Below are 24,249 nucleotides of genomic sequence, written 5' to 3' on the forward strand. Positions count from 1 at the left end.
GGTTGGAACCAATCATTTCAAATGTGGACTCATCAGACGGAAGGACATATACCACCGGTCTAATGTCCATTGCTCATGTTTCTTGTCCCAAGCACGTCTCTTCTTATTATTGGTGTTCTTTAGTAGTGGTTTCTTTGCATTAATTAGAACACAAATGCCTGATTCACGCAGTTTCCTCAGAACAGTTGACGTTGAGATGTGTCTGTTATTGAACTCTGTCAAGCCTCTATTTGAGCTGCAATGTCTGATGCTGAATTTATCCTCTGCAGCAGAGGTAACTCTGGGTCTTCCTTTCCTGTGGTGGTCTTCATGAGTTTCAGTTTCTTCATAGCGCTCGATGGTTTTTGCAACTGCACTTGAAGAAACTTTAGAAGTTCTTGGAATGTTCTGTATTGAATGACCTTCATGTCTGGTTGAAATAATGCCAGGAATGTGCAAAGCTGTTATCAAGGCAAAGGGTGGCTACTTTAAAGAATCTCAAATCTCAAATATATTTTGATTTGTTTAGCACTTTTTGGTTACTACATGATTCCATGTGTTACATCATAGTTTTCATTTCTTCAAAATTATTCTACAATGTAGAAAATAGTAAAAAAATAAGAAAAACCCTTGAATGAGTAGATGTGTCCAAACTTTTGACTGGTACTGTATATATATAATTACAAACAAAGATATGGAAATGATGTAGACAATTACATTGATGGAAGCCGCAATATGTCTGCAATATTAAAGTTGATCAACCACCCACAAGATATATATATATATATAAATAAACCTCCTTGTCCTCCCATCACCATAATGTTTGGTAGTACTCACAGGGGCTCTATGCAGCAGCAACAACAGGCTCTCTGATGTAATTTCACCTCTCCGTTAACTGTTGGCACGCAGACCGCGGCAAAACCAGAAATATTTGAAAGGATCGTCTTTGGCAAAATGTCATCCTAAGTTCTGATATTTTTTACTTTGAAATCTGCTTGGTCTCCAAAATGATTCCACCACTCACTTTTTAACTGGGTAGTCTATTTGTTATTCCACTCACTTTTTTGTTATTCCACTCACTTTTTTGTTGGTCTTGACTCTTGACTAGGAGGCCTGTTCAATTATTTCACAGCAGAATTACCTTTCGTAAGGCTTGCTCGCTAATGTTTCGGTTTGGTTTGCTAACTAGCTAGTGGGTTATTCAAAATAGCACACACATTTTGTAATAACATAAGCTAATTAGTTATGAATGGCAGCCCAAAGGATATAAAGTTGAGGCAAAAATATTGATCTTTTGATGATGAAAATGTAATATTCAACTTCAAGCTTTACCTGACAAACATGGGGCTTCGGATTTTATTTGAAAGACAATCCCGGAACATGTATGAACCCCATAAACATTCCCCAGGTGAAGCATCCCAGAATCTGATTGCGCCCTCTCCTGGCAAGGATACATTTTACAGTGCCACCTTCTACATTAGACAAGGACAGTTTTTCTATTTCTCTAGTTCAACAGCAGGTAGCCTGATCATGCAGACTCAGAGGTACATATCCTCAGGCTCTGTATCACCCAGGGTCTTTATCTTGTCTTTACATCATTGGTTTTATAGAGGGTTTCATTTGTGGGTATTCTTTCAGCACACACACATGTAAGCAACCAGGAGACCCATGAGGCAGCGCACAATAGGCCCAGTGTTGTTAGGGTTAGGGAAAGGATTGGCAGGCTGGGATGTCCTTGTCCCATCGTGTGTGGTGGGCTGGGCGAATGCACGCTGACTTCCGTCAGCAGTTGTACGTGTTTCCTCCGACACAATGGTGCAGCTGGCTTCCAGGTTAAGCGAGCAGTGTGTCAAGAAGCAGTGCGGCTTGGCAGGGCCGTGTTTCAGAGGACGCATGGCTCTCGACCGTCGCCTCTACCGAGTTCAAACGGGAGTTGCAGCTATGGGACAAGACTGTAACTACTAATTGGATATCACAAAGTTTTAAAAACAAAAATGCATAAACTGACCAGGTGAATCCAGGTGAAAGGTAGAGTACGATCCCTTATTGATGTCACTTGTTAAATCCACGTCAATCAGTGTAGATGAAAAGGAGGACACAGGTCAATTAAAGAAGGATTTTTAAGCCTTGAGACAATTGAGACATGGAATGTGTATGTGTGCCACTCACCGGTTTGTGTCAAGAATAAATAGGCAGATAAATATTTGCTTTGTGTTTCTGACCTACTGGTTTACCTTTTTTTGTGGCAACAGGTCACAAATGTTGCTGATGGTATTGCACACTGCGGTATTTCAACTTACAGACACAGGAGTTTGTCAAACTTTGATTGGATTTTTTTGTGGGTTTGTGCAATGCTATGGTCGTACATTTGGCAGGAGATTAAACATTGCATCTGTCTCTCTCTCTCTCTCTCTCTCTCTCTCTCTCTCTCTCTCTCTCTCTCTCTGTACAGAGCTATGGGAGTTGAACAGGACGTGGGTGTTCCAGGGACCAGGTCCCTCCCTGCAAACCCAGACCATGATGTTGGACGAGGCCCATGAGAGGCTTTATGTAGGGGCTAAGAACACCCTGTACTCCCTCAGCCTGGAGAGAGTTAACCACCAACACAGAGAGGTAGGCCTGTCTGTCTGTCTGTCTGTCTGTCTGTGCGTGCGTGTGTGTGTGTGTGTGTGTGTGGAGGTGATTTGAACTCTTGCCCCTCCAGGTCAGTAGGTTACCCAAACAGAGTGTATATATTTGTGTGTTTTTATTATGTTACTAAAGTTTGGACACATAGTCCTTCCATAAAGAGCACGGCTGGACACAGAGAGGAGAGAGATACTGCCACATGCCCAGTCTCAAATCCCAACTTTCCTTAACATCTCATAGGCTACGTGAAATTGTTTCCATAATGTATTACTAATATTTCTCCAGCACTATACACACGTGTAATAATACTTATTGGCCAATAGAGTCGGTGGGACTGGCTGTCACATCTGACTGTTTCCCTGAGGTGGATGAAGTTGTAAATAATTGTGTTATAATGAGGTTTTATGAACTTCAGTTCTGTTTAATTATGTTAGACAATGACATACAGAGGAGGATAAGTTACAACTGACTATGGAGCATATCTGTAATGCAGATTTCTAAGTGTAAAGTAATGTGATTATTATTGTCCATTTCCTACTGAGTTATATGAGGTCTTGGGAATGTTTATTATTATGTTTTAATCTGTTCTCTTGAAATTCCATAGTATCACTGATAATATATTTAATAATATACTTAATGATGATAAAGAGTGATTTGGGGCTGATGTTTTCCATACAAACATGTTGCTGTGTCCTAACTTGACCCTTTAGAATTACAAAGATTCACTATGTTTACTAAACTCTTAGAATTAGTGGTGGCTCCAGGAACCCTGAAGATCCTCAATGAATCCCTTGAGTTCTTCAAGGAACCATTGCTAGTAAATGGTTCATTTTTGCACCTTTGGTGAGGTGAGGGGATCTTGGAGGAACCTATTTCGTATTTGGTATTTTATTAGAATCCCCATTAGCTGTTGCAAAAGCAGCAGCTACTGTCACGATGTTCGTAATAATTATGGTCGGACCAAGGCGACCAAAGTGAAACTTTAAGCAAATACAAAACAAAATAGAGAATAAACAAACCGTGATGACAATGGAGTGCTAACCAGCAACTAAACATGAACTATATCCCATAACCCACAGGTGGAAAAAATGCAACCTAAGTATGATCCCCAATTAGAGACAACGATTACCAGCTGCCTCTAATTGGGAATCATACACAAACACCAACATAGACAAATAAACCTAGAACCCCACATAGAAATAATAAACTAGACTAAACACCCCTAGTCACCCCCTGACCTACTCTACCATAGACAATACAGGCTTTCTATGGTCAAGACGTGACAGCTACTCTACCTAGGGTCCACACAAAATATGAAACATATCACAATACAGAACATCAATAAACAAGAACAGCTCAAGGACAGAACTACATATTTTTTTAAAGGCAAATGTAGCCTACATATCAATACATACACACAAACTATCTAGGTCAAAGAGGGGAGAGGCATTGTGCCATGATTGTTGCTTTGTCTGTTTTTTTAAACCAGGTTTGCTGTTTATTTGAGCAATATGAGATGGAAGTTCCTTGCAATAAGGACTCTATATAATACTGTATGCTTTCTTGAATTTGTGTTGAATTTGGGGACTGTGAAAAGACCCCTGGTGGCATGTCTGGTGGGTTAGGTGTGTGTGTCAGAGGTGTGTGTAAGTTGACTGCAAACAATTAGGGATTTCCAGCACATTAATATTTCTTAAAAAAGGAAGAAGTGATGCAGTCAGTCTCTCCTCAACTCTTAGCCAAGAATGACTGGCATGCATAATATTTATATCAGACCTCTGATTACAGTGAAGAGAAAAACATGTCACTGTTCTGGGCCAGCTGCAGTTTAACTAGGTCTTTCCTTGCAGCACTGGACCACACAACTGGACAATAATCAAGATTAGACAAAACTAGAGCCTGCAGATCTTGCTTTTTGGAGTGTGGTGTCAAAAAAGCAGAGTATCTCTTTATTACGAACAGACCTCTCCCCATCTTTACAACCATTGAATTTATATGTTTTGGCCATGACAGTTTAAAATCTAAGGTAACACCAAGTAATTTAGTCTCCTCAACTTGTTCAACAGCCACACCATTCATTACCAGATTCAGCTGAGGTCTATAACTTAATAAGGAATGATTTGTACCAAATACAATGTTCTTAGTTTTATAGATGTTCAGGACCCGTTTATTACTGGCCACCCATTCCAAAACAGACTGCAACTCTTTGTTAACCTTTCTGATCTCCCCATCCCGGATCCGGGTTCGTGAATACAGACTCAAGCTCATTACCATAACGCAACGTTAACTATTCATGAAAATCGCAAATGAAATGAAATAAATATGCTAGCTCTCAAGCTTAGCCTTTTGTTAACAACACTGTCATCTCAGATTTTCAAAATATGCTTCTCAACCATTGCAAAACAATCATTTGTGTAACAGTATTGATGGCTAACGTAGCATTTAGCATTAGCATTCAGCTGGCAACATTTACACAAAAAAACAGAAAAGCATTCAAAAAAATCATTTACCTTTGAAGAACTTCAGATGTTTTCATTGAGGAGACTCTCAGATAGCAAATGTTCAGTTTTTCCTGAAAGATTATTTGTTTAGGACAAATCGCTCCGTTTTCTGCGTCACGTTTAGCTATGAAAAAACCCCTGTATCCAGGATTGTGTAAATCTATCAGCAAGCTCATTAGCATAACACAACGTTAACTATTTATGAAAATCGCAAATGAAATGAAATAAATATGCCATCTCTCAAGCTTAGCCTTTTGTAAACAACACTGTCATCTCAGATTTTCAAAATATGCTTCTCAACCATAGGAAAACAATCATTTGTGTAAAAGTAGCTAGCTAGAGTTAGCATTTCGCGTTAGCATTTAGCGTTAGCATTAGCGTTAGCATCCAGCACGCAACATTAACAAAAACATAAAAGCCTTCAAATAAAATCATTTACCTTTGAAGAACTTCTGATGTTTTTAATGAGGATACTCTCAGTTAGATAGCAGATGCTCAGTTTTTCCAAAAAGATTCCTTGTGTATTAGAAATAGCTCCGTTTTATACATCACATTTGGCTACCAAAAAAAATCCATAAATTCAGTCCTCAAAACGCAAACTTTTTTCCAAATTAACTCCATAATATCGACTGAAAACATGGCAAATGTTGTTTAGAATCAATCCTCAAGGTGTTTTTCACATATCTCTTCATTGATACATCGTTCTTGGAAACATGCTTTCTCTCCTGAATCCCAGGAGAAAATGCCTGCACCTGAAGATTACGCACAAATTTAGACAAAGGACACCGGGCGGACCTCTGGAAAATGTAGTCTCTTATGGCCAATCTTCCAATGATATGCCTACAAATACGTCACAATGCTGCTAAGACCTTGGGCGAACGACAGAAAGTGTAGGCTCATTCCTTGCGCAATCACAGCCATATAAGGAGAGAATGGAAAACAGAGCTTCAGAAATTCTGCTAATTCCTGGGTGATGCATCATCTTGGTTTCGCCTGTAGAATGAGTTCTGGGGCACTTACAGACAAAATCTTTGCAGATTCTGAAACTTCAGAGTGTTTTCTTTCCAAAACTGTCAAGAATATGCATAGTCGAGCATCTTTTCGTGACAAAATATCGCGCTTAAAACGGGAACGTTTTTTATCCAAAAATGAAATAGCGCCCCTAGAGCTCTAAGAGGTTAAGGGTTTCAGTGACTTCATTAATATGTGGTTGCTGAGGCGTATATGTTTGAATCATCAGCATACATGGACAGACATGCTTTGTTTAATGCCAGTGGCAGGTCATTGGTAAAAATAGAAAAGAGTAGAGGGCCTAGAGAGCTGCCGTGCGGTACACCACACTTTACATGTTTGACATTAGAGAAGCTTCCACTAAAGAAAACCCTTTGAGTTCTATTAGATAGATAGCTCTGAATCTACAATATGGCAGAGGTTGAAAAGCCATAGCACATAAGTTTTTTTCAACAACATGTTACGATCAATAATATCAAAGGCTGCACTGAAATCTAACTGTACCGCTTCCACAATCTTCTTATTATCAATTTCTTTCAACCAATCATCAGTCATTTGCGTCAGTGTTGAGTGCCCTTCTCTATGAGCATGCTGAATTTGTTTACAGAAAAATATTATTGTATTTGGTCAAACACAATTTTTTCCAACAGTTTGCTAAGAGCTTGCAGCAAGCTTATAGGTCTGCTGTTAGAACCAGTAAAGGCTGCTTTACTGCTCTTGGGTAGCATAATTACTTTGGCTTCTCTCCAGGCCTGAGGACAAAGACGTTCCTCTAGGCTCAGATTAAAAATATGACAGATAGGAGTGGCTATAGAGTCAGCTACCATCCTCAGTCGCTTTCCATCTAAGTTTTCAATGCGGGAGGTTTGTCATTATTGATCGATAACAATAAACTTTCCACCTCTCCCACACTAACTTTACAAAATTCAAACGTGCAATGCTTTTCTTTCATTATTAGTTTTTTATGCATGAAAACAATTGTTCACTGTTCGTTGTTGGCATTTCCTGCCTATGTTTGCCCACTTTGCCAATGAAGTAATCATTAAAAAAATTGGCAATATCATATGGTTTTGTGATGAATAAGTCATCTGATGCGATGAAAGATGGAGTTGAATTTGTCTTTTTACCCATAATTTCATTTAAAGTACTCCAAAGCTTTTTCCATCACTCTTTATTTCATTAATCTTGGCACCATAATACATTTTCTTCTACTTTTTGTTGAGTTTAGTTACATCATTTCTCAATTTGTAGTAAGTCAGACAGTCAGATGTGCAGCCAGTCTTATTGGCCACTCCTTTTGCCCCATCTCTTTCAACCATACAGTTTTTCAACTCCTCATCAATCCATGGAGCCTTAACAGTTATAACAGTCAGTTTCTTAACAGGTGCATGTTTATCAATAATTGGAAGAAGCAATTTTATCAAATCTTCAAGTGCAGCGTTTGGATGCTCCTCATTAATAACATCAGACCAACAAATATTTTTAACATCATCCACATAAGAGTCACAGCATTTTGTATGATCTCTTATACACTATAATACACTATTTTAGTTCCAGCTGTTGGAACTTTGGCTTTCCTGGATATAGCCACTATATTGTGATCCCTGCATCCAATCAGTTCATTAGTAAAAATGTGATTGATACATGTTGATGATCTTATTCCTATAGTGTTTGTAAACACCCTGCTAGGTTGATTAATAACCTGAACCAGATTACAGGCACTGGTTACAGATGAAAACCAGTCAATATTTAGGTCCCCAAGAAAGTAGACCTCTCTGTTTACATCACATACATCATCAAGCATTTCACACATATTAGTTACATACCTAAAATGCCTTCAAACTCAACTCTGAACCTCAAAGCTAGTTCCACTGCTTTTTTTCATTGTTCCCCTTTAATCAGGGACTGATTTAGATCTGTGGCACCGGGTGTGTGCAATTAATTATCAGATATTAAATTAAACTAGCAGGCTCCGGACATCATAGAGTAAGAGTGAAATACCCCTGCTATAATGTATTAATTAAAGGAAAATTCTACCCCAAACTATCTTTTGACATTTGTTTCATTCGTCCATTGTTGACATAGTCATACATGGATGACTATCATGCATGGATCATACATGGATGATTTCTGTATTTTGAAAGGTACATATCTTGAAAGCCCGATAGCTGACAACAAAATATTTTGGGAATACGTCTATCTTTGATAAGCTACCCATGAAAGGTCTGAAAATAGCCCACATTAAAACAGTACCAGTCAAAAGTTTGGACAGACCTACTCATTTAAGGGTCCTTCTTTATTTTGCAGCAGGCCTGATTCACACAGTCTCCTCTGAACAGGTGATGTTGAGATCTGTCTGTTACTTGAACTCTGTGAAGCATTTATTTGGGCTGCAATTTCTGAGAATGGTAATTCTAATGAACTTATCCTCGGCAGCAGAGGTACCTCTGGGTCTTCCATTCCTGTGGCGGTCCTTACGAGAGCCAATTTCATCACAGCGCTTGATGGTTTTTGCGACTGCACTTGAAGAAATATTCAAAATTCTTGACATTTTCCGCATTGACTGACATTCATGTCTTAAAGTAAGGGTGGACTGTCATTTCTCTATGCTTATTTGAGCTGTTCTTGCCATAATATGGACTTGGTCTTTTTACTTCTGTATACCATCTCTACCTTGTTACAACACAACTGATTGGCTCAAATGCATTTAAGAAGGAAAGAAATTCCACAAATGAACTTTTAACAAGGCACACCTGTTAATTGAAATGCATTCCAGGTGACTACCTCATGAAGATGGTTGAGAGAATGCCAAGAGTGTGCAAAGCTGTCATAAAAAGCAAAGAGTGGCTACTTTGAAGAATCTAAAATCTAACATTTATTTTGATTTGTTTAACACTTCTTTTTCTTTATCAAAATGCATTTTTTGGGGGCAGAAATGCCTTCTCGAACATGTGAACTATCACGTGCCTTAATAATAAACTTGCATACCATATGTAAATATTAATTCAATTCAATTACAAGCCTAGTTGGTTTCGCCAAAGAAAAGTAATGCAACCTTCCCACTAGCCATGATTGGCTGAGATAATGAGTGGGCTTGACATGCCGAGAGATGATAGCATGTACAGTAGCACCCTTCTGTCTATTTGAGCTGGTCAGTACAGTGAATGCCAACTAAACGTTTTGAGATTATGCTGCAGGATTTAGAGGTCATTTGTTGTTTAGTACAGTACCCTGTGTCACTGCTTCATTGCTCCAGACCAGCGCAAGGGAAGTTAAAGTACTGATGGTGCTTTTGGGTCCCAAGGTGATAGTGTGTCTCTAACTGACAATGAATGGGCAACATAAACCAGATAGAATGATAATTGTGCACAACTTCAAAATTGCATTTCAATGAACTGAATGAGGAGGATGACTTTAGAACAACAGTTTAAGAATTGCTATTCCTCTGTCCTGCATACGCACCTGGAAAAATACACTTCTTTTTGTTTCTACTTGTCAGTAGAAACAAAACTAAAACTTAAACCGTTGTTAAACTAAGGTTTTTATTCTAAGAGAAATGAAAATGTTCAATTATATTCCATGATATTCTTAAAATATATGTGTTGACTGAATTTAAGCAAGTGATGTCTGCTAAATAATCCATTTGAAGGCACAGTCATATAGCATCGACACCTACATAAAGCTGAGTGACTCACTCATTCATGGCTTTGGATCAAAATAAATAAGTACCAACATTCTTAGTCTTTAATAAAGAAATGTTTTGGTTATCCTGACCTGGACACCATACCCATTACGAGCTATTAGCAGGACAATAGACTCTTGCCAACACCTCTCTGAATGTTGATACCTTGTGCAAGGCAATTGATCAGCATTAAAAACTTTGGTGCTGGATGCTCCCGAGTGGCGCAGCGGTCTAAGATACTGCATCACATTGCAAACTACATTGCTACAGATGCTGGTCTGATGCTCATGCCGGATGTGACCTGGAGAGATAACAAACTGAATTTATTTACAAATTAATAACAATGTCTGACCCCATGTTCAAGAATCACCTTTTTCCTCGTTCATTTCATGTTATCTCTGTTTGGGTATTGGTTATCTCCATTTGGTTATTGGTTAGACTACAATTAAGGTGTGGAAATGTTAGGATTATTTTGCTCTTACGGTAGTACTGTAGCCTAGTCCTGACGGGTCTCGTTGTACAGCACTATTATGGGCTATTTGCAGGATAATAGACTCTTACCAAGAGGGAGGTTAGGGGGAGAATTGTATCGACAAATGTATTTCTTAGCTAGGTTGACTGTATCACAACAGGCCGTGATTGGAAGTCCCTATGGGTGGCGCACAATTGGCCCACCCATAAAAAAAAAAAAAAAGATAAATAAATAATTATAAATAACAAACTGGCTTGATTTAGAAATTAGTAAGAATGTCTTACCTCACGTTCAAGAATGGCCTTTTTCTCGCTCACTTTCAGTCATTTGTAAACTAAATCATCTCCAAAATATAGTTATTTTTTAGACAAGCTATAGAAAGTTGGTTGGAATTTCAGTTTAATCCACCAGAAAAGACAGAACAAATAATCCAACAAATATTGTCGTTATACTTAAGTATACTAATTGATCGAGAAAAAAAAATATCAATTGGAACATTTAACATGTGGAAGGGGGAAAAAATATGATTAACGCTGTTAACACATTAACCCTGTTCACAAGTGTAGCAGGCTGTGAATTCTGCAAACAACATTTCTAGGATGGGCTATTAGCAGGACAATACATGTATATATTGGGCATATCGGTCATGGCTCCTGAGTGGCAAAGTGGTCTAAGTCACTGCATCTCAGTGCAAGAGGCATCACTACAGTCCCTGGTTTGAATCCAGGCTGTATCACATCCGACTGTGATTGGGAGTCCCAGAGGGTGGTCACCATTTGGCCCAGCGTTGAACGGATAGGTTATTTGACAATGAGATAAACAAAGAAATTATTAATACATTTAGAATGATATAAAAGCACCTTAGAAATTCTCACAGATCGGATTTGCCCTAACGGAAAATACCCCTTCAATATTCATTTAGAATCCTCCAATCCATTGAATCTAATTATTGTAGGCCTGCCGTAGGTGACATGAGTCTCACTAGTGTTGAGTAATGCTGTGCTGTTAAAAGTGGTGTCGGTCTTATTTATTTAAAAAGCATATTGAAGTTAGAAGCAATAGTAAGAAGATAGAAGCAATAGTATTTTAAGCAATAGCCAAAATCAAATCAAATCAAATGTATTTATAAAGCCCTTACATCAGCTGATATCTCAAAGTGCTGTACAGAAACCCAGCCTAAAACCTCAAACAGAAAGCAATGCAGGTGTACAAACACGGTGTCTAGGAAAAACTCCCTAGAAAGGCCAGAACCTAGGAAGAAACCTAGAGAGGACACAGGCTATGAGGGGTGGCCAGGCCTCTTCTGGCTGTGCCGTGGATATTATAACAGAACATGGCAAAGATGTTCAAATGTTCATAGATGACCAGCAGGGTCAAATAATAATAAAAATAATAATAATAAAGTCTACCCGCTGTGGTCAACTATTTCAGCATCGTTTCATGCTGCTCTGATACAAGCATGGGGACTGGTCTTGATAAATCAATGAGATTTTTTTTTTTTATCTCCGCAGGTTGAGAACAAATGAATGGAAATATACAGTATTATACAGAGACATGAGTGCATGGAACTCTCTTCCGTCTTATATAGTGCAAGTGAACAGCAAACCTTGTTTAAAAGAACAAATAAAGCAACACCTCACGGCACAACGCCTCTCCCCCATGTGACCTACTTGTTGTGTGTATGTACTGACATGTGTGTGAAACTGATAGATGAGCACATACACACACATTACACGTTCATGTTTTTAAATGTATCTTAATTGGAAAGTATTTTTTTTTGTCTGTAATGTATTTTTCGTTAGCTGTCACCATTGGCATTGGCTAATGGGGATCCTAATAATTCAAATCAAATCAACAATGGACAAATTAAACAAATACCAAAAGTTAGATTTCCTTTAATGTAGTAACGGGTTCCTGGAGGAACCTTGGACTGGAGGCATGGCTTAGTAGGGGCCTGGCTTTTAGATAGATTTTTTTGTGCCACCCTTTCAAGTAAATGTAATTCCTGTTCATCTGTTCTGTTCTATTGTCATCACATGTTAAGGTTGAACACTGATAGTTGTGTAGCTTCACTGAGGCTTACAGAGGAGAATGAGTTCCTCAAGAGCCTATGCAAATCCCAAAGTTGGAATAGTTACCACTGTATTACTATATGTAATCAGCATTGTTTATATCGGAAAATTGACATTTGCAGTGTATGAACTTATCATGATGAACAAAAATGACATTTTTGACACTCTAACGGGTGCCCAAAACTATCTGAAAACCCCGCCTCCAGTAAGCCAAGCTGCCACCTCTGCAATATATTATTAAAAAGGTACTAAATTGAACCCCTCCCATCCCATAAAGGTTCATCAAAGAGTTCCTTGAAGACTCTTTTCAGAAGGGTTCCTCAAGGAACCTTTTTGAGCAGTTTTTAGAACCCTAAAGGCAGGGTAGCTTTAATTCTAAGAGTGTAGTTCAGACACTTCAGGATGGTTATGGTGGTTATGGAGACCTTTTGTGGTTCAGTCCACCCATAAACAAACGTTAATTACAGGATGTTATGCTGAACACTCAGACAGAAAGTGTGCATGTGTGAGTGTGTGTTTGCATGTCCGTATGCATCTGTTAGTGTCTTATTTATTGTCATCTCTCATCAGATTGACTGGGCCAGCTCTGAGTCACAGGTAGAAGATTGTATGATGAAGGGTAAAGAGAAGGTAACAGAATCTGATGTACATCTACATCTGTCATAGTTTACCCTACATATATGCAGTGTGTTCGATATCTGTCTTGCCTAATACTTACTGAAACTACACACTGTGTGCCATTCATACTGCATACTATTTAGAACGTACTGTTTTGCAAAAATGTATGCCGTAACAATAAATATCAACATACTAGGCTCACCCATACTGAGAATGCGACATCTAATGAGCATGTGCGTTGTTTCCCGCCATTTGAGCATTTTGGTACAGCACAGCCTCATGATTGTCAGCTGATTATCAGCTGTGTTAAACACATGGTTCTGAAAAGACAATTATCTTCCTCAATAACGTGAAAGGAATTTGTACCACATAAAATCCTGAAATTAGTATGATATCTTGACATTTAAAGCATACTCATAAAAAATATAGATATAATGACATACTGTACTATAAAATGTTCTATTTTCGCATACCTAATCAGCCTACAATTTAAAATGCAAGTACAGATATTCGGACACGCCATACACTTCAAGTTACCTACCTAACCTAACCTCCCCTCTGTCTCCCTCTCCCCCCTCCCCTACAGCCAGAGTGTGCTAACTACATCAAGGTGTTGCAGCAGTTTAACACAACACACCTGTTGGCCTGTGGAACAGGAGCATTTAACCCTCTCTGTGCCACCATCAGGGTGGGACATGCAGGACAGGTGAGCAGGGATGGGATTTTTTTCCTTGTAGTTATTGCAAATAAGGTTGATATGCGAACATATAGAAGGACATGCTGCTGTTTTGGCTCAGTCTCGTCATCTGTTCTTTAGACACCGGCAGTCTTTCCTGAATGAGCTGTAAAAACCTCAACACGCCCAATGGTCAATTTATGTTTCCTCAGAGAGAGACAGGGAGTTGGTTTATTCATCTGAAGGAGATACACATAGAGACACAAGGTGTGACATTATTGATGTTTGTGTGTCCTTTGAGAGAGAAAGGGAGAGAGGAGAGAGGGGGAGGAGAAGAGGAAGTTGGTATTGATAGTTAGTCTGTGTCCTCTGAGTGAGCGAGGGAATGTGTTTGTCTGGATTGTAAATTAGTTTAATTTATATCATCCCCTGTCTGTCTGAGAGGACCTGTGACAACAGCACCAGCAGGGAAAACAAACCAGTCTCCCACAAGACTTCAGTCAGAATAAAGAACAGAACATGCTATGGCTAAGGTCAAGCTCAGGGATGTCAATGTGTCACTACACCAAATACCCTTGTTTCGTACTGCTAATTATCTGAAGACTCTTGTCACTTCCTTGCCATTCAGAGTATCTAAAGACTTGTATCTGTGATGAAAAAGCAGCTTTATCGAATTACTGTTTGATAATGGTAACACAGGGGTGTCAATAGTTAATAGAGACTAGCAATTCTGACTGCCACTGTGTCCAGCCTGAGACATCCCCCCCCTGTTTGCTGAGAGGTGCTTCTAATAACGGTTGCTAGATGTTGGAACATATCGTGACACTCACACCTCACCATTGTCAAAGCCCCCCAAGCTCTTCATTGTCTCTGCTTTATATACTGTTAATGTACTTGTTTATATGTGACACTATGATTAATATATTTTTTTAATTTGATCACACCAATACGTACTCGGAAACAGGCCATTTTACGAAGTGTGTGTGCATTTGCGAGCGAGCATGAGTGTGTGTGTTCTCACTGATACGTTTTGGTCCCCAGGCCAGACAGTTTGAGCTGGAGGAGCAGAGTGTAGAGAGTGGAAGAGGGAGATGTCCCTATGACTACAACAGCCCCGTAACTTCCACCCTGGACAGTAAGAAGACCACACACTACAAGACATTATCACTTCTGTTGTTTCACTTTCTACCTTCTTGTGTGTTTCATGATATATTATTTTCTCAATAACTCTCTGTCTCAGGCACACTTAGCCCTAACCCTATTAGAAGACTGATACTCTAGTAGAATTGCTGTTATTGAGTATATTGCACAGAGCTTAGAGCAGCGTTTTCCAAACTCGGTCCTGGGGGCCCCAAGGGGTGCACGTTTCAGCTTTTTCCCTAGCACTACACAGCGGATTCAAATAATGAACTCATCATCAAGCTTTGATTATTTGAACAACTGTGTACTAGGGCAAAACATGTTTGGGAAACGGAGGCTTAGAGGCAGGTTTAGTTTTAGCACAATGCTGCCACCGTGTGGAAATAACTCATTATAAATCCGTTATTTTCAGATTGCGATAAATAACCAAACAAAAAATTACCAAACATAATTTGCAATTGATTGTAATTTTGTTCTTAATTCAATGTAATGTGTGGAAAATGAGGTGTTAACTGATTAAACATCTGGTTTATTATGTTTTTTTTCTGTGTGTGTGTGTGTGTGTGTGTGTGTGTGTGTGTGTGTGTGTGTGTGTTAGGAGGAGAGCTATATATTGGCCTGTATACAGACTACTGGGAAAATGATGCAGCTCTGTGTCGACTGAACAACCAAAGCTACACACGCACTGAGAGAGACAACAGACAACAGCTCAACGGTCAGTGGCCAGGCATTTCTCATTACTACTTTCTGTTTGGTCTCTGGTACTCACCAACACATTTTGTTGTGTTACAGCCTGAATTCAAAAGAGTTAAAAATAAAAAAATCTCACCCATCTACACACAACCCCATAACGACATAGTGAAAATATGTTTTTAAGCATTTGGTTACTCTAGTAATTAAACCTTGAGTATCTGAAGCCCACGGATATGGATAATCATTCTTTACCCCGGCCTTACATCTGGTGACAGCGGTGTTTCTTTCAAGACTGGAAGCTAATGAACTCCCCGGGTTTTGGACTTTCCTAACTGCATTTGGAGCTGATTCGGAGCTTCTCCCTATCTAGCTTGTCGATGTACTGGAGTTTCCCAACCTGGTTGGTGGTTCTGTGCTAAAGAGTTTCATTGTGAGTGACATCAGCAATGCTTATGACAGCAGGACTTCAACATTGGTTACTGTGACTACTTCCAGCAACATGAGACGACACCTGTGCCTGTATTTTGTCTGCCAATGTTTTTATTGAAAAGTATCATGTTGGACGTTGTTTTGCCCATTGTCCACATGCTATTTTTGCTAGCTAATGTTAGATGACCATCTGTTTGTGTTAGTTATCTAGCTGGCTAGATAGTAGCTAGCTTTACCTACAAGTTCTGGACAGGAGGAGTTTGTACGTGCAGAGAAATGTTTTTCTCTCTCTGTCATCTCTGCCTGCGTACATGTACATACTTCCCCCCCCCCCCCATTTTGTGCTGCTGAGGCTGTGGGGAACTCAGGCACATTGTGGGACTAGCTAACTGTGGATGGTGTCATTTGGGGAAAGGAAGAGATCGAAGAGGAGACATTCGGTGGCTTTTGCCGAGGCATTGCAGGCTTGGCCAGTGACTGGGGACGACTGCTGTGGAGCAAGAGGTGCCTAGAGCACTACGGCGATGGTAGCACACTACAACATGGGCCTACCAACAACATCCAGGCCACCTGACCTACTAGTCATCATTCACTTATTGAGTGAGCATGGACCTGAAGGAACACACACATTTGCTTAAAAAAAGAAAGAAGATAATTTCGTACTGTGCTGTTGTGTTACTTTCTGTTAATATTCTAGTCAGGCCTGCATGTCATCTAAATGTTGTAGTGATATTGTTGTATGTTGCATGTGGCATTTCAAAAGACTCTACGTTTCTTTTGCAAAGGGAGTACTGTGGGACCGTAATTGGAGGACTTTCATTTTTATACCAGATGATGGGGCTCTGGGGTATAAAGATCAGGGGTTGCTGGGGATGCGCTAGTTTAGAGTTTGGTGCCAGCTCTCAGCTCATATTATTTATCCTTCATGTAATTTGTCCCCTGAAGTTGTTTGGTTGCTCTAATAATTAAACCTTGAGTAATATCTTAAGTTGCAGTGCCCATGAATAATCATTCTTTACCCTGGCCTAACACTAGTTAGCATTGGCTCACAAAACTACGTCTAACTTCCATCATACTGCACACAGAGACATAAAAATGGTATCCATACGACTTCATCTGACTGGGTAGGTAGAAAAATAGCTTAATTGCCAGAATCTCGCATATCCCTTCTAAAGGGATACATTAGGATTTTGACAATTAGGCCCTTTATCTACTTCCCCAGAGTCAGATGAACTCATGGATACCATGTGTCTCAAATCAAATCAAACATTATTTGCCACTTGCGCCGAATACAAGTGTAGACTTTACCGTGAAATGCTTACTTACAAGCCCTTAATCAACAGTGCAGTTCAAGAAGAAGAAAATATTTACCAAGTAGGCTAAAATAAAAAGTAATAATAAAAAGTAACACAATAAGAAAAACAATGACGAGGCTATATACAGGGGGCACCGGAGTCAGTGTGCAGGGGTACAGGCTAGTTGAGGTAATCTGTATATGTAGGTGGGGGCGAAGTGACTATCCATAGGTAACAAAACAAACAGCGAGGAGCAGCACTATACAAGAGGGGGGGGGGTGTCAATGTAAATTGTCTGGTGGCGATTTTTCTGAATTGTTCAGCAGTCTAATGGATTGGGGTTAGAAGCTGTTAAGGAGCCTTTTGGTCCTAAACTTGGCGCTCCAGTACCTCTTGCCATGCGGTAGCAGAGAAAATATTCTATAACTTGGGTGAATGGAGTCTCTGACAATTGTATGGGCTTTCCTCTGACAGCACCTATTATATAGGTCCTGGATGTCAGGAAGCTTGACCCCAGGGATGTACTGGGCCGTTCGCACTACCCTCTGTAGCGCCTTACGGTCAGATGCCGAGCAGTTGCCGTACCAGGTGGTGATGCAAAGTATCCTTTTAAAGTAACAAGTATTTGCAAGAATATTAATAACAAGGACTTTTCACATGGTATATTGTATATGCTCTCTACATAAATGTAGAAGTATGTTATATTTTCCTGGAGGCAAAGTGAACTTTGTAATCCTGCGGTCACATTCTCTTTCTGAAACTGTCATGTTTCCTCTAGAGCCTAAGTTCATTGGGTCGGTGGTGATTCCTGATAACGATGACAGGGATGATGACAAGGTCTACTTCTTCTTCACGGAGAGAGGGATGGACGCAGAGGGGGTTAATAACAAGGCTGTTTACACCCGGGTGGGACGGGTCTGTGCGGTAAGAATTGCACAAATGCTCTGTTCTATTCTGCATGCCAGCATATCCACATACTGTATCATGTCCTCCCTTCCTTCGCCTCCTTCCAAATCTAATCCAGTTCCTTCCCTCTCCCTCTCCCCCTCTCCTCTCCTCTCCCCTCACCCTCCATCCCCTCCCTTCAGAATGACCAGGGAGGTCAGAGGATGTTGGTGAATCGTTGGAGCTCCTTCCTAAAGACCCGTCTCATCTGCTCTGTGGCTGGACCCAACGGCATCGACACACACTTCGATGAGCTAGGTACGGCTGTGTGTTCGTGTGTGTTTCCTAGAGAAGGTGATACACCTATAGTACTTTCACTTAATGGAACCCTAAATCTATCTCTCTCTCTCTTTCTCTCTCCCATGTGTTTCATTTCAGAGGATGTATTTGTGTTGAAGAACAAGGATGAGAAGAATCCAGAGATATTTGGCCTCTTCAGTACTACAAGGTCTGCTGAGAGAGTCACGTGTGTTTTTTCAAAAAAGTACTGGTATATTGTATTGAATATCTTCTCTCTCTCTCTCTCTCTCTCAATCTACACCCCTCCTCTCCTCAGTGCTGTGTTCCAGGGCTATGCAGTGTGTGTGTACCACATGGATGTTGTGAGAGCAGCATTCAACGGCCAATTTGCACACCGGGAGAGACCAGAGCACCACTGGACCCCATACAAAGGCCGGGTCCCCTACCCACGCCCTGGATCTGTGAGTTACAACCTACAGCTACAACATATACTGACTTATCAATAGGCTTTACATTACCTGATTGGCTCTCCATACCCGATAAGTAAGGATCCATGCACTCCATAGTTGGTGACATCAAGAAAAGTGTAGTTTAGGAATTTTCTAAGTTGCACCTCCATTACAGCAAACTCCATACTGTATATCCAAACAATACACTTTCAATAATGTCTTTCAAAAATGTGATATTCCAGCAGCAGCATTGTACAGTCACAGCACTCCCCTTGTGCCTGTGTCTGTGGCAGCTGCCCTTTGCAGAGAAAGAGTGTTACAGGTCGTTATACAACATTTCCTGTGAATGTCAGAGCTACTGTAGCTGTCTCTGCAGGTCACATCAGAGAAGAGGATAATCAGTGCTATCATTATACTGCAACACACAGCTTCAATAGTAACCATTTGAGTCTTTGACATTGTAATGTTTTTTTTTCTTATTCATATGTTGCTTCTCCCCCATCTCTTCCACTCTCTTCCTCTCTCTCTCTCTCTCTTTTTCCCTCTCCATCTCTTCCACTCTCTTCCTCTCTCTCTCTCTTTTTTCCCTCTCCATCTCTTCCTCTCTCTTCCTCTATCTCTCTCTTTTTTCCCTCTCCATCTCTTCCACTCTCTTCCTCTCTCTCTCTCTCTCTTTTTTCCCTCTCCATCTCTTCCTCTCTCTTCCTCTCTCTCTCTCTCTCTCTTTTTTCCCTCTCCATCTCTTCCTCTCTCTCTCTCTCTCTCTTTTTTCCCTCTCCATCTCTTCCTCTCTCTTCCTCTCTCTCTCTTTTTTCCCTCTCCATCTCTTCTACTCTCTTCCTCTCTCTCTCTTTTTTTTCCCTCTCCATCTCTTCCTCTCTCTCTCTCTTTTCCCTCTCCATCTCTTCCTCTCTCTCTCTCTTTTTCCCTCTCCATCTCTTCCACTCTCTTCCTCTCTCTCTCTCTCTCTCTTTTCCCTCTCCATCTCTTCCACTCTCTTCCTCTTCCTCTCTCTCTCTTTTTCCCTCTCTATCCCATTTCCCTCTCTATCTCTTCCTCTCTCTTCCTCTCTCTCTCTCTTTTTTCCCTCTCCATCTCTTCCACTCTCTTCCTCTTCCTTTCTCTCTTTTTTCCCTCTCTATCCCTTTTCCCTCTCTATCTCTTCCTCTCTCTTCCTCTCTCTCTCTCTTTTTTCCCTCTCCATCTCTTCCACTCTCTTCCTCTCTCTCTCTCTTTTTTCCCTCTCTATCCCCTTTCCCTCTATCTCTTCCCCTTCCTCTCTCTCTCTTTTTTCCCTCTCTATCCCTTTTCCCTCTCCATCTCTTCCCCTTCTTCTCTCTCTCCAGTGTGCCAGTAAGGTGAACGGTGGTGGGTTCTCAGGTTCTAAGGAGTTCCCTGATGAGGTTATGCGTTTTGTGCGTTCCCACCCCGTCATGTCCAGCCCGGTCCTGCCCCTCCACAAGAAACCTGTCCTACTGCAGACGGAGCCAGGAGGGAGGAGACTAACCCAGATTGCTGTGGACCGCGTCCAGGCCCAGGATGGACACTACCACGTCCTGTACATAGGCAGAGGTATGCACACTGACACTACACTATGATCATCCAGTGCTGTGTATCACCAAGGTTATAGCTCCCTCCACTGATCACATGCAGAATTACAATCACAATCTACAGGAAGGTAAGATAGGCCTACCAGATAGACAGGCACTGACATCCCAAAACAAAGCCTTTGACTCTCTACTATTTGGATGTCCTGGGTGGTTGTATTGGTGAAGGTGTGATATTTACATCACTTAAATACTCTCTCCCGTAGACGACTCTGTTGTGTTGAAGGTTATCAGCATCTACAACAAAGACACAGACACCATAGAGGAAGTACTACTGGAGGAACTGCAGGTGTTCAAGGTACTGCTGTTATTTAGCGCCACCATATGGCAAAAGATGGCCATTGCATCAATTACACATTCTTGGCACTCGACAATTTGATTTGTTTATGGAAGATCAAAATGTTTTCATGTTATTTATTTCTAGGTCCCTGTGCCAATAACTGAGATCATCATATCTGCAAAACGAGTATGACAACTATTTATCATGTTAAAATCATAGTTACTAACATTGTTTTGAAGCATGGTTGTTTAAAACTGCAGTATCTTCATCTAGCCACAAGATGACAGTGTATTGATTATCCGAATGTCGGGAAATGTAATGACAGTAGGCAAAGCGTTTTATGATGTTGATATTTACAAAAATGTGTACCTCTGTTAATTTTGGTCCCTGTGTTGTTGTTTTCATAGCAACAGCTCTATGTGGGTTCTGAGGTGGGTGTGGCTCAGGTGAGGCTCCATCAATGTGAACTGTACGGGTCAGAGTGTGCCGACTGTTGCCTAGCCAGGGATCCTTACTGTGCCTGGGATGGACTCACCTGCTCACGATACTACCCTGTTGGGGTCTACACCAAGAGGTGAGACAGAAACACAAACCTCATACACAAAGACACAGGCATGTACAGTCACACACAGACATATGAACATGTGCACAGCGGTGCAGAGGCATCACATAGCAATCATTAGCACCGCTATCCTGCCTAATCCCCTCCTTCTTTCTCATCATCCCTTCCCGTTCTTCCCTTTGATGCCACTATGTCCTTATCTCACTTTCCCAAATGCCCATTTAACAGCCACTCCCCCTCTCTCTCTCAGCAGACGATTCAGACGACAGGATGTTCGCCATGGCAACGCTGTACAGCTATGCAACGGGCTGCAGATTGATGGTCAGTCTGTGTGTGTGTTTGGGGGTGTGTGTGTGTGGGGGGGGGTAGAAAGTAATTACTCCTTGGCCAATGGCCTTTGGCCTGCTGAGGTAACAGAATGGTCAATGGTCACTGCTGAATTGTGTGTGTGTGTGTGTGTGTGTGTGTGTGTGTGTAGGGGAGAAGTACCAGGGTGCGGAGGAGAGGCAGGTGTATGGGGTAGAGAATAACAGTACTCTACTGGAGTGTACCCCTCGTTCTCTACAGGCCAGAGTTCTGTGGTACATACAGAGAGGTCCAGACAGAGAGAAGGTGAGACAGACATATATATATACTGTATATACATATACACCACTTTCCTCCTTTCTTCCTTACTTTTCCATCTCTCCTTACCTCCCCTCCCCTCCCTCTTCTCTCCCTCCCCCAGGTCAGAGGTGATGAGAGTGTAGTCATAACGACCCACGGGCTGTTGTTCCTGATTTTGCGGATTGGGGACGCTGGCATGTACGTGTGTCAGACGGTAGAACACGGCTATGTCCACACCCTACTGAGGATAACACTTCATGTGCTGGGAGGGGAGAGGGTCAGTGCCCTGATACACAGGACAGGGGAGGAAGGAGAGGAAGAAGGGGAGACCACAGCAACCTCCTGTCACCTTCCCATAGATTCCCCTCCAGACCTCCACACTGGTTCCAATTCTGACCCCACTTCCAGACTACCAGGAGCCCTACCAGGGTCCTCCCTGGCCCCCGCTCCAGCTCCAGGCCCTACCTCTCGGCTGTGGTACAAGGAGTTCCTCCAGCTTATAGGATATCGAGATACACAGCGGCTGGAGGAGTATTGTGAGAGGGTCTGGTGCTCAGAGAAAAGACGCAGGAAGACCAAACTTAGATACACCCAGCCCCTGGGAAGAGGAGAGAGGAGGGCAAGGGGGAGGGGAGAGCCTCACAGAACCCCCAGACACACCATGGACACCTGAGAGGAGGGAGAGAGAGGATAGAACAACCACACACACACAATGGGCCAGTTTTTTGTTGTTGTAGAGAATGCTACTTCCAAACTAAGCTAGAAAAACGTGACACTTTATTTTTTTTAGACTTTACCGTAACGTCTTCTTCCTTCTTATAACCATATTACATGTTATGTCATATTGTGTTTTAACCTTTCCTTGTTTCTGCTGTAATCTTTGCCACTGGTGCAAATGCTGAGTGTCCGTCAGAGGGAAGGCACATAGAACAGTTGAACTATTTATAACATTGTGGCCTTAAGACCACAGTGCTGACAGCTTCTCTGAACGGACATAGTACAGAAGATTCATAGCCATCCCAGCTGAACCCACAGATAGCGAACATTCAAACCGATTCCTCAGAAATAAAATGTTTCTAGAGATACACTTGAGCTGCTCGGTGTTCAAAACCACTGGTTAGAAAATACACAACGTTATGGTAAACACATTCTTTTTTTGCTTTGAGTTTAGTAATGGTTTAGAACTGATTAATTCAACTGGACATTGTACTCTATTATTGTTTTACTGTATAGTTGGTAAAGTTGATGATGTACGCCAATATTTCCTACTATACTTTGTAAGTTAGTTTGGTGTGACTTGTCGGAGATTGAGGAGATCTAGATGAGTTGACATCATTGAATGATTACAGTAACGCAGAACTGTGTCTGCGGATCCGAGAATAGCATCCATAATAAATACCACGGAACTTAACGTTTGAAAACAACAATAATAGTTTTCATAATGTACTATTGATGATGGAAAAGGGATTATATAACATTTTATAGACGTACCACTCAATAAAAGTTTTAGATACTTGATCTGAGCCATTAGAAATCTAATTATATCCACAGTGTATCTCAACAGATGCATTTTCTCTTCAATAAATGGACAACTTAAATGTGAACTGCAATCAACTGGTAGTTATAGAGTTGGTTGATTAGTATTCATATCAGCTCTCTCTCTCTCTCTCTCTCTCTCTCTTTCTCTCTCTCTCTCTCTCTCTCTCTCTCTCTCTCTGCTGTCAGTAATGATGCTACAGATGGGGGTTCATAATAACCATAGCAGAAGACAATCGACGTCGCCATATTTTCCCTCCCAAATAAGGAAGAACGCCACAGTGACCATCCAAGCATGTCATTGGCTAGACCGAGGAGCCTGTCTCATGAATATTCAAACCTATTGGAGGAAATCAACCGTTTTATATTCTGACAGCATAACATTTATCAGGTTTCCATTACAATCCCTCTTTTATATGGAGTCTTTTTTGAAGTCTTTAAATTACATTATTCCCGCAGTCATCATCATCCTGAATGTTCTCTGAGTTTTAATAATGAACAAAAATATAAATACAACATTAAAGTGTTGGTCCCATGGTTCATAACCTGAAATAAAAGATTCCAGAAATGATCCATACGTACAAAAATCTTAATACTCTCAAATGTTGTGCACAAATTTGTTTACATCCCTGTTAGTGAGGATTTCTGCTTTGCCAAGATAATCCATCCACCTGACAGGTGTGGCATATCAATAAGCTGATTAGACAGCATTGCCATGACATAGGTGCACCTTGTGCTGGGGACACTAAAAGGCAACTCTAAAATGTGCAAGTTTGCCACACAACACAATCCTACAGATGTCTCAAGTTTTAATGGAATGTGCAATTG

At 40.9% G+C, this 24,249-nt stretch overlaps 1 protein-coding gene across 2 annotated transcripts in view; it reads left to right on the top strand.

The window, feature by feature from the left end:
• The window catches only part of sema3e (sema domain, immunoglobulin domain (Ig), short basic domain, secreted, (semaphorin) 3E), a 58,000-nt gene extending 34,004 nt beyond the window's left edge, over window positions 1–23,996 (top strand). The window contains exons 2-17 of one of the 2 annotated variants that reach the window (XM_036976081.1): window positions 2,432–2,592; window positions 12,916–12,975; window positions 13,550–13,669; window positions 14,681–14,774; window positions 15,378–15,494; window positions 17,975–18,120; window positions 18,285–18,399; window positions 18,520–18,589; window positions 18,698–18,842; window positions 20,177–20,402; window positions 20,644–20,735; window positions 20,862–20,903; window positions 21,125–21,291; window positions 21,533–21,600; window positions 21,758–21,891; window positions 22,007–23,996. In XM_036976081.1, coding sequence (XP_036831976.1) covers window positions 2,432–2,592; window positions 12,916–12,975; window positions 13,550–13,669; window positions 14,681–14,774; window positions 15,378–15,494; window positions 17,975–18,120; window positions 18,285–18,399; window positions 18,520–18,589; window positions 18,698–18,842; window positions 20,177–20,402; window positions 20,644–20,735; window positions 20,862–20,903; window positions 21,125–21,291; window positions 21,533–21,600; window positions 21,758–21,891; window positions 22,007–22,558 — 2,309 coding nt within the window. In that variant the 3' untranslated portion in view covers window positions 22,559–23,996. Of the gene's footprint in view, window positions 1–2,431; window positions 2,593–12,915; window positions 12,976–13,549; window positions 13,670–14,680; window positions 14,775–15,377; window positions 15,495–17,974; window positions 18,121–18,284; window positions 18,400–18,519; window positions 18,590–18,697; window positions 18,843–20,176; window positions 20,403–20,643; window positions 20,736–20,861; window positions 20,904–21,124; window positions 21,292–21,529; window positions 21,601–21,757; window positions 21,892–22,006 lie in introns of both variants that reach the window. The other variant, XM_036976076.1, reaches the window with a different exon arrangement.
• Window positions 23,997–24,249: the final 253 nt, after the last annotated feature.

The sequence above is a fragment of the Oncorhynchus mykiss genome, chromosome 1 (genome assembly GCF_013265735.2).
Source record: "Oncorhynchus mykiss isolate Arlee chromosome 1, USDA_OmykA_1.1, whole genome shotgun sequence".
NCBI lineage: Eukaryota > Metazoa > Chordata > Actinopteri > Salmoniformes > Salmonidae > Oncorhynchus > Oncorhynchus mykiss.